At 34.7% G+C, this 13,517-nt stretch overlaps 3 protein-coding genes across 4 annotated transcripts; 2 read left to right on the forward strand and 1 right to left on the reverse strand.

Moving 5' to 3' along the window:
- Positions 1-324: 324 nt before the first annotated feature.
- On the reverse strand, positions 325-2,351 carry LOC113709031 (exopolygalacturonase). Of its 2 annotated transcripts, none has more exons than XM_072065189.1 (4): positions 2,006-2,351; positions 1,771-1,899; positions 912-1,427; positions 325-802 (listed from the first exon to the last, which is right to left on the reverse strand). In XM_072065189.1, the coding sequence occupies exons 1-4, from the start codon at positions 2,135-2,137 to the stop codon at positions 551-553; spliced, it is 1,029 nt and encodes a 342-aa protein (XP_071921290.1). In that variant the 5' UTR covers positions 2,138-2,351; the 3' UTR covers positions 325-550. The 2 variants fall into 2 exon arrangements, with proteins under 2 accessions (XP_071921290.1, XP_071921289.1); XM_072065188.1 differs by having other exon boundaries at positions 1,591-1,899.
- A 7,416-nt stretch (positions 2,352-9,767) lies between these two features.
- Positions 9,768-10,118, forward strand: LOC113709030 (protein FAR1-RELATED SEQUENCE 12-like). Its single transcript, XM_027231782.1, has one exon. The coding sequence runs from the start codon at positions 9,768-9,770 to the stop codon at positions 10,116-10,118; it is 351 nt and encodes a 116-aa protein (XP_027087583.1).
- Positions 10,119-10,127: 9 nt separating this feature from the next.
- On the forward strand, positions 10,128-12,984 carry LOC113709029 (protein FAR1-RELATED SEQUENCE 5-like). Its single transcript, XM_072064693.1, has 7 exons — positions 10,128-10,329; positions 10,441-10,532; positions 10,614-10,874; positions 11,055-11,324; positions 12,009-12,083; positions 12,257-12,328; positions 12,913-12,984. Exons 1-7 carry the CDS (start codon positions 10,128-10,130, stop codon positions 12,982-12,984), a joined length of 1,044 nt encoding a protein of 347 aa, XP_071920794.1.
- Positions 12,985-13,517: the final 533 nt, after the last annotated feature.

Consider the following 13,517-nt stretch of genomic DNA (forward strand, 5'->3'; position numbering starts at 1 on the left):
ATATGGCAAGAACCAAGGCAATATTTTGCTTATTTTGAAAAGTTTCAAGACTCATAATTTTTTTTATATAGAGTATATATAGATTCATCTAACATAATTGTTTCTTGAATGCCTTCAAAAATAACAAGACTCAATTCGACATTTAATTTATATTTGACGCCAGATCATTCTAAAGCTCTTTCACATGAAACCTGATAATGTCGTATATGCTCTATTCACCCCTTCCACAGTAAATATTCTAGTTTTGTTTTTAGTTGCCCTGAATTCGTAATCATCTCTAAGAAGCCAGTAAACACCAAATTGCACGAGTCAGATTATCACAACTTCAGTATAAATTTCATAAATTTTATTATTATTCTCCACTTCTCTTGCAGAGTTGTAAAACGAACTACCTATCAACCATACATGATGCTTATGCAAGGAGGGAGTTGGTGTTGTCGGCAAACTCCTGTACAAAATTCTACCAACCAACCAAAATCGAATTGTCTGGGAAAATTAAAAAAGAAGGGAAAAAAAAGTCTGTCCATGCTGAGTTTTTGAGGTGGTGAATTCAAGAAGATTGGGCAGCGTTATTCTTGGCACAAATTGGTGGGTTTTGTCTGCCCATGAAGGTTGGCTGCACATTAGCACAGTTGGTTGTGATATTGCCTAGGCTTCCATGGTACGCCAAATCTATGTCACCAATCTCCACACCTTCGCATGGGAAAGTCTTGCTGCAAACAAGCTTCACAGCAAGTGCAGATGCCGAAGTGCCCCTGATGTTATTAAAGCTCACTTTACTGATCTTAACCCGTGAAGGTGCCTGCAAAGGAGAAGCAGATCAAGAAAAAGCACAAAAGAAATTGATTTCTCAGATAAAACTTAACATAGTTGGATCCATTGGGATTTTGATTAGTATTTCTGAGACTTACGCCAAGTGTGCATTGGTTGTTAGGGCAGTACTCCTGATCAATGACAATAGGACTTGTAACGTTTCGCATGGTAATATCATCAAAATGCACATCTGTTGCAGCACCAGTAGTGGCTGAAGGCCAGGATTTCACCCTTACACCGGTTAACGTGTTGATGAGAGTGCAATTTCGAACAAAGACTCCCACAACAGGTTCTTCATTTTTGTACCTTCCAAGACTTCCTATGCTAATCCCATGTCCAGGTCCACATACGACATTGGTTATGCTAACTTGCTTGGATCCGTCTCCAAGTGAGACGCAGTCGTCCCCTGTTCCTATGGTTGAGTCTGTTATGTTTACTCCGCTGGAACGCCCCACGTGGATTCCATCAGTATTCAGACTAGTTCCTGGGGCAGTGATTGTAAGGCGCGAAAGTGTCACATTGTTGCATCCCAGAATATTCATGTGAAATAATTTGCTATTCAGCGAAGCTATGCCGCTGATAATGGAATTGTTGAGGAAGTTGAAGCTAAAATTCTGCAAACGCCAAGCCACAAACACAATAAAGAATCAACTGGTGCGAGGTACTAATACTGTATTAATTAAATGAGTAACTTGGCCTCTGATCTAGAATCCAATTAGAACTGGTGCGTCAAACTTGTGTTTTACTCGTATATAATTGGTGCATTAAGAGGCTTACATTTGGAAGTTTGCTACAATCGGAGGCTTTGGCACAATCATTTTGGGCCCAAGCTCTGGCTCCTTGGCCATCAAAGGTACCAGAGCCTGAGAGTGTAAAATGGTCCAAGTACTGGATGGTCACCCATTCACCATCCTTGATTAGGTTAGGATTTTGTGGAGCTTTGAGAGTGCCTTGTACCTGAAGTTCGATGGGGGCCTTGCAAGGACCTTCAAGGGTTGCTTGAAGTAATCCAAATGTGCCTCTGGGAATCACAATCGTGCTTGGTTTTGGAGAATTACAGGCTGCTTTCCAAGCACTCAATAAAGCCTGAGAAACATCAGTTGATCAGAATGACATGCAAATGATAATGCACATTTTGGATAGGATAACAGAATTAAAATTTTGTCGATCTCTCGTGTGTAAATTTATTTACCTGGCTGATATCGGAAACTCCATCTCCCTTCGCACCAAAGCTTCTCACATCTAAAGGTCTTGATTGGGCGCCTACAATGGATGCCAGGAGTAGCCATGAAGAGAATAAAGTGATGCAAAATGTAGTACTCATCACTTCTGAATAATTTACGGTCAAATGTTTATATTGATTGCTAAACTTAAACCGTACATGTACTTTAAAACCTTATTTGGTGCTACTTATAAATATATACATCCATGGAGGTGAGGATGAGCTTTAGCACCGGTAGTGTTCCTAACAAATTTTGAGATGAGAATTTGAGGCTCACAGGAAGCTGGATTGTCGTGGTTCAACTTACTTTCCAAATGTGCTTTGCTTCGTTTGGTTACACGCATTGCTCTCGGAGGATTTGTTTGCCTGTAACTCAAGGCCACTCAAATGCCATGATTTCATCCAAACTTTCATTTCTTCATGCACCTTGCCCGCTCGGCACCTACTTTGTCCATTGTGCATGACACGTAACATTAATCAAGACCAATTCTGTTTTTCCTTTTCCAATGGAAAATTATTTCGTGAAGAGCTTGTAGGATAACGTCCTATGCGATGTTTTACAAGTCAAACGGGTAAGTGAACCATTGAAATGTTCGGGTTGTGGTTCAGACAATCTGACTGATACAATCCAAGTTCAATTATTTTTTTTTTGAAAAGAATAAAATATATAAATATAGGTGCACAAAGTAAGACATTCCATTGACTAATTTAAGACATCATTTGACATTTCAAATGAACTTGGACCTTTAAAGATAAATTTTAGTAATTAATCTTTAGGGTTCAAAAAAAAGCTATTCTTTTTTTTTTCTCTTTCTTTTCAATTTAATTGACAAAGTATAAAACTACAGTTCGTTTTTGGCTCGCATGGTTCATACGATTTTGATCGATTTTTAGGTCTAGTCAACCCAAAATATGAATCGCATCAGAATCATGGCTAATTTGTGGTTTGACCAATCAAACCGATCGATCCAATCCAATTTTCAAAACGCTATCCAAATGTGGATAAAATGAAAATTGGAAACTATCTTAATTAGCATGGACCCAAAAATGAAAGTAAGCAGGCCTTTGCCATTAAAAAGACAGGTTAATACCACGTACTAGACTTCCTTGAAGATCGACCATAAAATCAAGGATATGATGGTGATCGTAACAAAGAATCTAAACAACCTTGTTTGGCAAACAAGTTTTTTGTCCAGTTTATCTGCTACAAGTTTTTTAAAAATTTTAGCTATAGTAACCTCAAAAAACTTTTCAAAAATTTTAAACTATACATTTCAAAATATTCAAAAATTTACACACTTCAAAAATTTTTTAAAAACTTTTACAGTAAGTTACAATAAAGTTTTAGATAAATACTCAAAAAACTCACTTGCCAAATGGGACAATATACTGGCGTACTGATTGCTCAACATTATAATTAATTGGTTTAACTTCTTCCTACATAGAAGTATTGGCGAGACCCTAATGGATTTTTTTTTAATATGTGTCCAATTGGCTCATTGATACACACAACTTAACATACAAACCCATAAGCTACGATTTATTGTATGGTCTCCTGATATTAAAACTTTACCTTTTTCCATAAAATAAATATTTGGCCCCTTTAAAATGATAATTGAGTGCCCTAGACAACACAAATCATGAGTGATCACTAAACACCGCTTAGCTATATTTATTCGGGATACTCATTAGACTCAACTCATCATCTAAATGCGTGCACAAACACTTTTTTTTTTTTTTTGGCAAATCTCTCTCGTATTTAATAAACTCTCTCGTATTAATATAGTATCACTTATATCTATTACCTTCCTGCACCTTCTTCACATCTTCGAAGGAAGCCCTTGGAAGCCAATTTATTGCTATGCCTCAAATGCCAATGGTGGAGCTAAGTCTAATAGGCACCAATTAATTGGTTAAACAGACTCTAGTTTTAAGCATCATATATAAAGTCAATGTTAATTTTCAAAGTCTTAAGACCGATTTGTGATATAAATTACCTGAAAAGTTTTGTTACCTATGGTATTGAGTTGTGGCTCGTACTTTTGTTACCGGGTTATGGTTGTGTGAAGGGCAAAAAGTCTGAGCGGCCACTAAACTATTGGTCAGATTATGTTTTGGCCATCAAACTATTTTTCGTCAGTAATTGACTACTAAACAACTTAATCAGTAAATTCGTGACCATTTAGTCGATAATTGCTCTTAATTTGTGAAATTAGCTATACACGTGGCAAAGTGCGGAGTAATTTTGTTCAACAATTACGCGACCCTATTTCACCGATTAACTGCTAATTTTACAAATTAAGAACAATTGTCGACTAAATGGTCACGGTTTACTGATTAACTTATTCAGTGGCCGCTGAGGTTTTTTACTCTTGTGTAAACGTGGATGTATACTGTAGAATTCGATAGAAAGGACAAAACAAAGAAGAGTTGTTTTAAATATTGATATTTGATTAATGGTCATATGCACTTCATGGCTATTTGTACTCATGCATGTTTAGAATGTCAAAATCGATCACATCAATAAGAAGATGGGAATGATCCTAGCGACTAGAATGCTCCAATTAGGGAAAAGAAAAATAAGACAAAAAATAAGATTGGATGATTTTTTCTATGAGTTTGCTAATCCATTTTCTACTACAGGGGAGTCTAAACGATGTTTTTTGTGAATTGACAGTTGATGTTGTGGATTGCTTTACTTGGTTAGTGAATTTACACTTATGTCTATACATTGTGAAGGACCGAAAAAATATCTATACCTATATCTATATCATATAAAAAACACTTACTTTTCTAATTATTTAAAATTTTCTCGAGAGGTTTCTTATAAGAAAGTATTAAGCGTTCAATAATATATTAGGAAACACGTATCAAGTATTGCATTTGGATAAGTGATTATTTTAAATAGAAGTGACAAAATGGATTCATATCCACCAATCCATCCATATAAACCAACCTTAAATAGATTTGAATGATCCATATAAATTCAATGGTTTTAGATGGATAACCATTTAAATCCAATTATGTTGGTGGATTTAAATGGATTATCCATGTCATCCATATACATCCACTTAACTTAAAAAACAGAAAACACACATACTGATTGCAAATATTTATAAAAGGGAAAATCGTCCAAAACGTCCCTTACATTTTGTAAAATGACTTTTTTCATCCCCCACTTTTAAAAGTGTAATTTTATGTCCCTTACATATTTACATCGGTCAAATTTAATTCCTAACTAGGTTTCCGATCATTTTTTTGTCGGAATCCATCACGTGCAAGGCACGTGATCATTTTTTAAGGGTAAATTTGTCAAATTATATTTTACATAATCTGATCTATAGTCCTCCACATTTTATAAAATAAATTTTTTCGTCCCTCACATTTTATAAAATGATTTTTTTCATCCCTCACATTTCACAAAATGAATTTCTCCATCCCTCACATTTCAAAAAATGAATTTTTCATTTCTCACTAATTATGCGTGTGAATACATTTTTTTTAAATACATGTATATGTCTATTTGATTTTGCTTAATAATAATAGCAAAAGACATGTATGTAATTGGGCCCAACTTGTGGGATATCTTCTCTTTTTGTATAATTATGACTAATATTTACCAATAGAACCCTAATTTGCATATTCTTATTGTATTTTGACCAAAAATAGCTTTATTGGCCAACTTGACAATGAATGCAAGATTTTTTACTAGCTAATACCAGATGAAATCAAATGATCACGTATAATATATGGTATTCGTATTGTTAAGTGAAATCAAATAGACACATACATGTGTTTATGCTATTCGTATTATTAACCAAAATCAAATAGACATATACATGTGTTTAAAAAAATGTATTCACACACATAATTAGTGAGAAATGAAAAATTCATTTTTTGAAATGTGAGGGATGGAGAAATTCATTTTTTGAAATGTAAAGGATGGAGAAATTCATTTTGTGAAATGTAAGGGATGAAAAAATCATTTTATAAAATGTGAGGGACGAAAAATTTGTTTTATAAAATGTGGGGAACTATAGATCAGATTATGCAAAATATAATTTGACAAATTTACCCCTCAAAAATAATCACGTGCCTTGCACGTGATAGATTTCGGTCAAAAATGATCGGAAACCTAGTTAGGGATTAAATTTGATCGATGTGAATATGTAAGGGACATAAAATTACATTTTTAAAAGTGAAGGATGAAAAAAGTCATTTTGCAAAATGTGAGGGACGTTTTGGACGATTTTCCCTTTATAAAAAAAGTGGGATAGAATCTTGTGGGACCATCTATTCTTTTCTTCATAACTTCCTCATATGTCAAATTAATTTTGTAGGACCACCAATTCTTTCCTTCATAACTTCCTTATATGCGAAGTTGCCAATAACATTAATTGCATTTTATTTGCTTCTAGTTCCTAGACTTCTTCCATCCTTTTCAAAATTATATTTTAGTCCCTACTCTTGTTTTTTTTTTAATTAAACTCTCATGTAGTAATGATTGCAAACATTTACATTCTTAAGTAAAGAAAAAGCGAGAATGCATTATGCAGTGTCAAAATAAATTTTTATTTTTTTAATTCTTTTATTTATAAAAAAAATTTCTAACGAGTGTCCCCGCAACATTGGTTAAGATACGTAAATGACACCTTCTTTTCTTTTTTTTTTTTTTAATAAGTGGAAGGTTTTGAATCCAAATTCTCATACTTACAATCCCTCTCCCCTTATCACCCAACCCAACTATCAAAAAAAAAAAAAGATACCTGATTTACTAAGTAATATAAGGTAGCTTGTATATCAATGGTATAATAAGGAGTTTCATACATGTTTAGGTACTACGTGCACATGTGATGAAAATATTTTACTTCTCAAATAACATAAGATTTCTTTTTAGAACTCCACTTTCATTCAAGGCATCCCTCTTGAACAGGAGTACAAAAAATTGGAAACGTAAACTTCTTTTCACTGTAAAGCCGTATTCAATTCACCCAAAAGTTATAAAAATGTAGCAAAGTTCTTAATTGTCCATTACTTTATAAAATGATACTTAAAGTAATGATGAAAGGCTAAATTGACCACAACAGTTAAATTTTCTTGGAACTAAACTAATTTTATGAAGAATTGAAATAGAGTAGTAGTATAAGCATTTGTTATTACCAAAAGGTTTTAGGTGATTTAAGGATAGAACTTTAGGGATCTGTATTTTTTGGAAAAAAAAACATTTGGATCTTAAATCTGGGATTTGGGAGAGTAAATGGATAAATGGATGGATCATGGTTTACACTATTCATTTAAATGACATCTATTTAGATCCATTTATTAAATGGTTTTAATTGGATTGGATCAATTTGATCCACTATCCATTTAACTAAAACCATTTATCAACCACATATCCATTTTGTCACTTCTAATTTTAAATAATGTTTGGGCTTGCATCACAAATACATTTTTCAATAGAGCTGTTTAATGGGTTTGACACTTGTTAAGATGTACTTTAGATGTTAAATTTTTTGAAAAGTAAGATTAATTAGGAAAATCATATAAATAACAGGGAGGGTAGTATGTGTGTGTATATATGGTAGATTGAGCAAAATTTAAGTATGTTAATGAGTGTTTAATGGGCACCTGTTAGAAAAACATTATTTCAAATATCTTTTATTTTCATACTCATCTTTTCAGTACATATATTACATCATAAAAAGGGCGCTGCTGTAATTTTTTAACATAACATTGCAAATAGAGTCACTCGTTGAAGTATTTTTTTTTCATTCTTTTTCTTTTTGATATTTTGATATTGGATAACACTTATTAACACCTTGTGAGTTTAAGTGCCAATGATTGCCACTATAGTAGGTCAATTTTACTTGTCAACTTTTCCTCATACAATACAATCAACCTAACAATTACAAATTAAATTGGATTCTGGCACATGACATAGTACAATAAAAGAATAGATTATGCCCCAATGAAATTAAATGATTTTGATACAAATGCACCTAGGTCACTTTTAGAAAGAAAAAAAAATGTAAGGACAAATATCTTACTATATATAAAGTGGGAGGGAGGGGTTCAATATAAACAAATCGTGTCATTTAATGTATTGGGCCGACCGCTCCTGAACTGTCCTCTCACAAGCAAAAACATGAGGAGAAAAATGATCCACGTCAAGAAGGCTTAAGAAGGGGCAAAAACGACGCCGTTCCAAATTAAAAAATTTGGACTTCCAAACGGAATCAGACGGAGCAAACGGTAGAGTTGAAATTTTGAAAAGCAAATTGAAATTTTGAATTAGCCGCACAAAACGAAATTGAGGGAAGAGGCTTGGCGTACTCCGTCTGAAGATAGGGAGCTCAGTTTTCTTTTTTCAGAAACCTCGTATCTTAGTTTTCTTTCTTAGAAAACTGTAGCACAAAATTCAGAGAGCTGAAGGAAGAGACTTGGCGTGCTCCGTCTGAAGATAGGGAGTTGACAGAAAACTCTTATCTTAGTTTTTTTTTCTCAGAAAACTCGACACAATTTCTGTCCGAGAGTGTTACCGAGAAACTGAGAAGAGACTTTGGTGACTGGGTCAGCAAATGTTGTATCCATTTTAAATGCTTACAAGGCTTGCAGGAAGGTAGAAGCAAACAGAGGAAATTCAACATGTCATAAAACACCAGATTCTGTCCTTCAACTTAATAGCAGAAGCAGCTGCACTCTCTGAATTTGGTGAAATGTAGAGTGCATTAGCAGACGAAGGTAACGTGACAGAACCATATAACTAACTGTGGCCAATTATTTGTCATCCAAATGCACATCTGTTAAATGAAAGATGAAATTAGATTCACTGAAGACATCATATGAAGATGATAGAAGAATAGTAAAATTGTACCGTATCTGTGTGTGTGTGTGTGAGCATTTAGCTTTTCAGTGATGAACTATAATGGGATAGTAGTCATCGGAAGACCCAGGGGTATGTATTGAAATCAAGCGGAATTAGTGAAAGATGAGAGAAATAAAGTCACATGTAACAAGTGAACGAATGTACATCCTGTTGTAAATTAGTTACAGGTTATAGGTACTGTATTACAATTGATATGAATCATTGTGCATCTAATAGTTGGTCCATACTCATGACACAATCTTAGTTTGCCCTTCTCTCCTGACCATGCAGTGTGTATATAATGGAGGTGCAGAATTAAATGAGGTAAAACAGAGGAAAAAACCGACCTATGTGAATAATAAATGGGTGTACCTGGTGTTGTAAGTAAATTACATGATGTAATAAATATATTACAATGAGTAGAAAATACTTATTTGGCCCTCAAAATATAGAAATAGTAAAAAATACGGAGTTGGCTTAGGCGGTTGTCATTGACGAATGACATAAGGTCCAGTGAACAAAGTACCTAGAACCTAAATATAATCATCCAAGTGGATGTACATACAGTTAAAATATACTACAACATGTGACCAACACATTACAATATGTATAACTTATTGTACACGGAGTTGTATTTGTACATACATAATATCGTTGTCTTAGAGTATAATAGGATTTGGTGTACGAGTATTTGTACAATATTAATCATATCGATGAACGTAATAATAGGATTTGGTATACGAATAATGTGTGTAACATAACACATTATGAATGGTAATATACATTTATGTTGTCGTTTATGTACATACCATTCATGAACTGCTGCAAATTAAGGTGTTTGATGCATAATTAGTAGGAGCAGAAGTAATGGATTGTAACAAATTGGTAGAAGATAGGACCCCTGAATTAGAAATGGAGTTCAATAGTGAAAAGGATGCGTACAAGTTTTACAACAACTATGCCTTTAAAACGGATTTTAATGTATGCAAAGACTATCTAAATAAAGACAAAGACGGTGTGACGACGTCTAGGAGATATAGTTACTGCAAGGAAGGTGTAAAACGCAAGTACGAAGGTGATGTGATGCCAAAAAGGACACGAGCGCCGACGAAAACAGGGTGTGGAACTAAAATAGTTATTGTGTTGCTTAGAGAGATAATGAAGTACCGTGTACATGACCTTATCTTAGAACATAACCATGAGTTGCACATTGCTTAATGTTCGCACATGATGCCATTACAAAGAAAAGTGAGTGAGACTCAAGGATTCCAAGTTGAAACAAGCGAGGATGCTGGGATTTCATTGAAACAGAGCCATGAGTTTATGGGAAAGGAGGCGGGTGGGATGGAAAATGTGGGATATACTCGGGAAGACCTGAAACGATATCTTCGTACTCGACGGGAAAGGAGTTTGAAATATGGAGAAGCAGGTAACATGCTGAATTATTTTCAAGAGCAAACACTTGAGAATCCATCCTTTTTTCATGCCGTACAACTGAATTGTGAAGGGCAGATAACTAATATCTTTTGGGCTGATGTAGGAATGTTAATTGATTACAACTTTTTTGGAGACGTAGTCACATTCGACACAACCTACAAAATAAATAAAGAATACCGCCCACTTGGAGTGTTTGTGGGTTTTAACCAACATAGGCAAATTGTGATATTCGGTGCTGCCCTTATGTATGATGAGACTATAGATTCTTTCAAATAGGTATTTGGTACATTTCTAGAAGTAATGTGCGGAAAGCGTCCAAATACCATATTAACCGATCAAGATCACGCCATGGCAGCCGCTCTTTCAGTTGTCATGCCAGAAACATTTCACGGTCTATGTACGTTTCACATAAGGCGTAATTTTATGAAACATCTTGGCAATCATTACAAGAAAAATAGTGATATTCCATACATGTTTGGTGCCTGCATGTATGAGTTTGAAGAAGTGGAACAGTTCAATAGGGTGTGGGAGGCGATGGTGAAAAAATACAATCTTGAAAATAATAAATGGCTTTTCGAGTTGTATCGAATTCGTGATAAGTGGGCAAGGTGTATGATGAAAGAAAGATAGACCGCGGGAATGCAAAGCACCCAATTTAGCGAAAGCCTAAATGTAGCAATTAAAAATCATTTGAAACTGGATCATGATCTTGTGCAGTTCTTTAGACATTTCAATCGAGTGATTGATGATAAGAGACATAATGAACTCATCGCAGAATATGAAATGAGGCAAAAGCTCCCTATGGTTGGGTTGAGGCAAACACCTGTGCTTGTACATGCAGCAGAGACGTATTCACCCACCGTATTTGTTGCATTCCAAAATGAATATGGCGAGTCAACAGCTATGGTTATATTGAGACAACAAGATGCAGGGATGTTTGTAGAGTTTGCGGTCATGAGATATGATGGAGGATCTGAAAGAATAGTGGTATTCAATCGGAATGATCTAAGTGTACATTGTAGTTGCAAAAAATACGAGAATGAAGGAATTTTGTGTGGACACTCATTGAAGGTGTTTGATACCGTAGGCATAAAGACAATTCCTCTTGAATACGTTAAGAGACGATGGACAAGAAGAGCTCGAGCTGGAGACTGTTTTGATCGGTAAGGACGGGAAATTATAGCTGATCCAAAAGCAATCATTTCAACTCGTTATCGGGAGCTCGCTCCAGCCATGATTAAGGTCGCAACTCGAACAGCAATGTCGGAGGACACCAGTAAAATAGCAATCACTGTCACATCCGATTTGGCAAAGAGAGTTGAACTCTTCCTCTCAGAAAGCGAAGAGCAACCTTTGCAAAATCAAAAAAATCTGAATGTCGAGAAATAGGATAAAATTGAAATTGTAAATGAAATGAGGGAGGCAGTAGTCGCAAGAGGCATTAAAAAATGAGGTGGTGGGAAGAAAATTAGAATGATGCGAAGTTGGGTTGATAAATTTGACAGAGTAAAAAGAAAATCTAGACTGTCAAGGACTACACAGACTACGGTATGGATCAAATTTTGGTACTAGGGGAACATTTATGCTAAAACTAAGTTATCGTTATACTATTAACTAAAGTTTAGGTACCATTAATTATGAAATAATATTATTGCCGTGTCAATACTGTAGGTCTCAGAATCGGAGCCGACATCTGTTTCATTTGAGGAATACATGTTTATGGGATGCTGTTCATCTACTGATTCTGTTTCGATTAGTATAAAATGGACATGACTGTTGCTTTTATTTAGATGTTTCTAACAGCATAAATAGTTACATTGATGTTACATTGTGTGATAATGTTGTTATGGCCGTCATCCCTCCTGATATACCTATTTTATTTGTCTTATACAATGATTTGGCCCATACGAAACTCGTAGACCCATTCAATGAGTCAGACAGTGAATGGCCCTCCAAACGCTGTTGCTCCTGATATCGATGAAAGTGAAACGGTATGCATATATTTAGTAGTTAAAATAAAGACCTTCTTATTCGTGTAGTAGAACTATCTTTTTTTCTTTAATTGTAATTGTGGGCACCCGAACGTTGTCAAATCATGCAAATTATGTAGTTAACGTCTGTTCGCTTTAATAACATATTATTTTTTATTATGCGAACCTCCACCGTTTGACTAATCAGGGGCCTCCTGCAAGTGTCCCTACAGAATGGATGCATCCCAGATTATCTATTTTTTTCAACCATAACGCCGTCAGAGATATTTTAATGGTCTGATATATCATTTTTGTTATAATGTCTAGTCTAATTTAACGTTATAAGTGAGCAATATAGGCACTGGTAATGATTTGTGGACAGCCAATTACTTATACTACGTAATGTAAGAGGAGCGTGCGGCAATTTCAACACACTGTGATGTTGATGCATATCATGTATTTGCACCATCACCGCAGGTGACAAACTTTTATCATTAAAGCACATGTTTATGTAATATTGTTAATTGGAGACTTGGATATCGTATATCATTAATTGTATGTTTCATTAATAATATTTGCTGATTTGCCATCGTTTCGCATTTCAGGGAGGAAATAACACTCAGGGATTGCAACTACGCGTTGATGTGGCCTCTCCCGAGAATGAGATTGATGAATGATGTGTAACTATACTTTTTGAACGAGACATTAAGTGGCTGTTCCAACCTGAAAATTCTGCATATGTATGTTACAAGCAATTAATAATCTGTTACAACTTATTGACGAGGTTGTACAGGCACCATTGATGTACGAGGATCTTTGTATTACAAGGATGAGTATTACGGATAGTATCACAAGCTTATATCAGTAGGTATTACTCCTTCAGTATAGAAATGAAGTTACAATTGATGGCTCGGCTTGGTTCCCATTGACCACATAATAAGTAACAGTTTCGTAGAAGAACATGATATTTCGTTGGAACTAATTTGAAAATAGGGTAACTAATATTTAAAATACAACAAATTTTGATTACGCGATGTACATTTTGAGTTACAACCAGTTATGTATATTTTACAAATCATTACAACTAATGAATTTGCAATTGACAGTTTTTCGGATATCTAGTTAAAACTAGTGATATTATAACTAGAAATTCCCTGATATTACAACTAGTGATACTACAACTAGTTAATATCCGATGAACATTTCCTCT

The sequence above is a fragment of the Coffea arabica genome, chromosome 9c (assembly GCF_036785885.1).
Source record: "Coffea arabica cultivar ET-39 chromosome 9c, Coffea Arabica ET-39 HiFi, whole genome shotgun sequence".
NCBI lineage: Eukaryota > Viridiplantae > Streptophyta > Magnoliopsida > Gentianales > Rubiaceae > Coffea > Coffea arabica.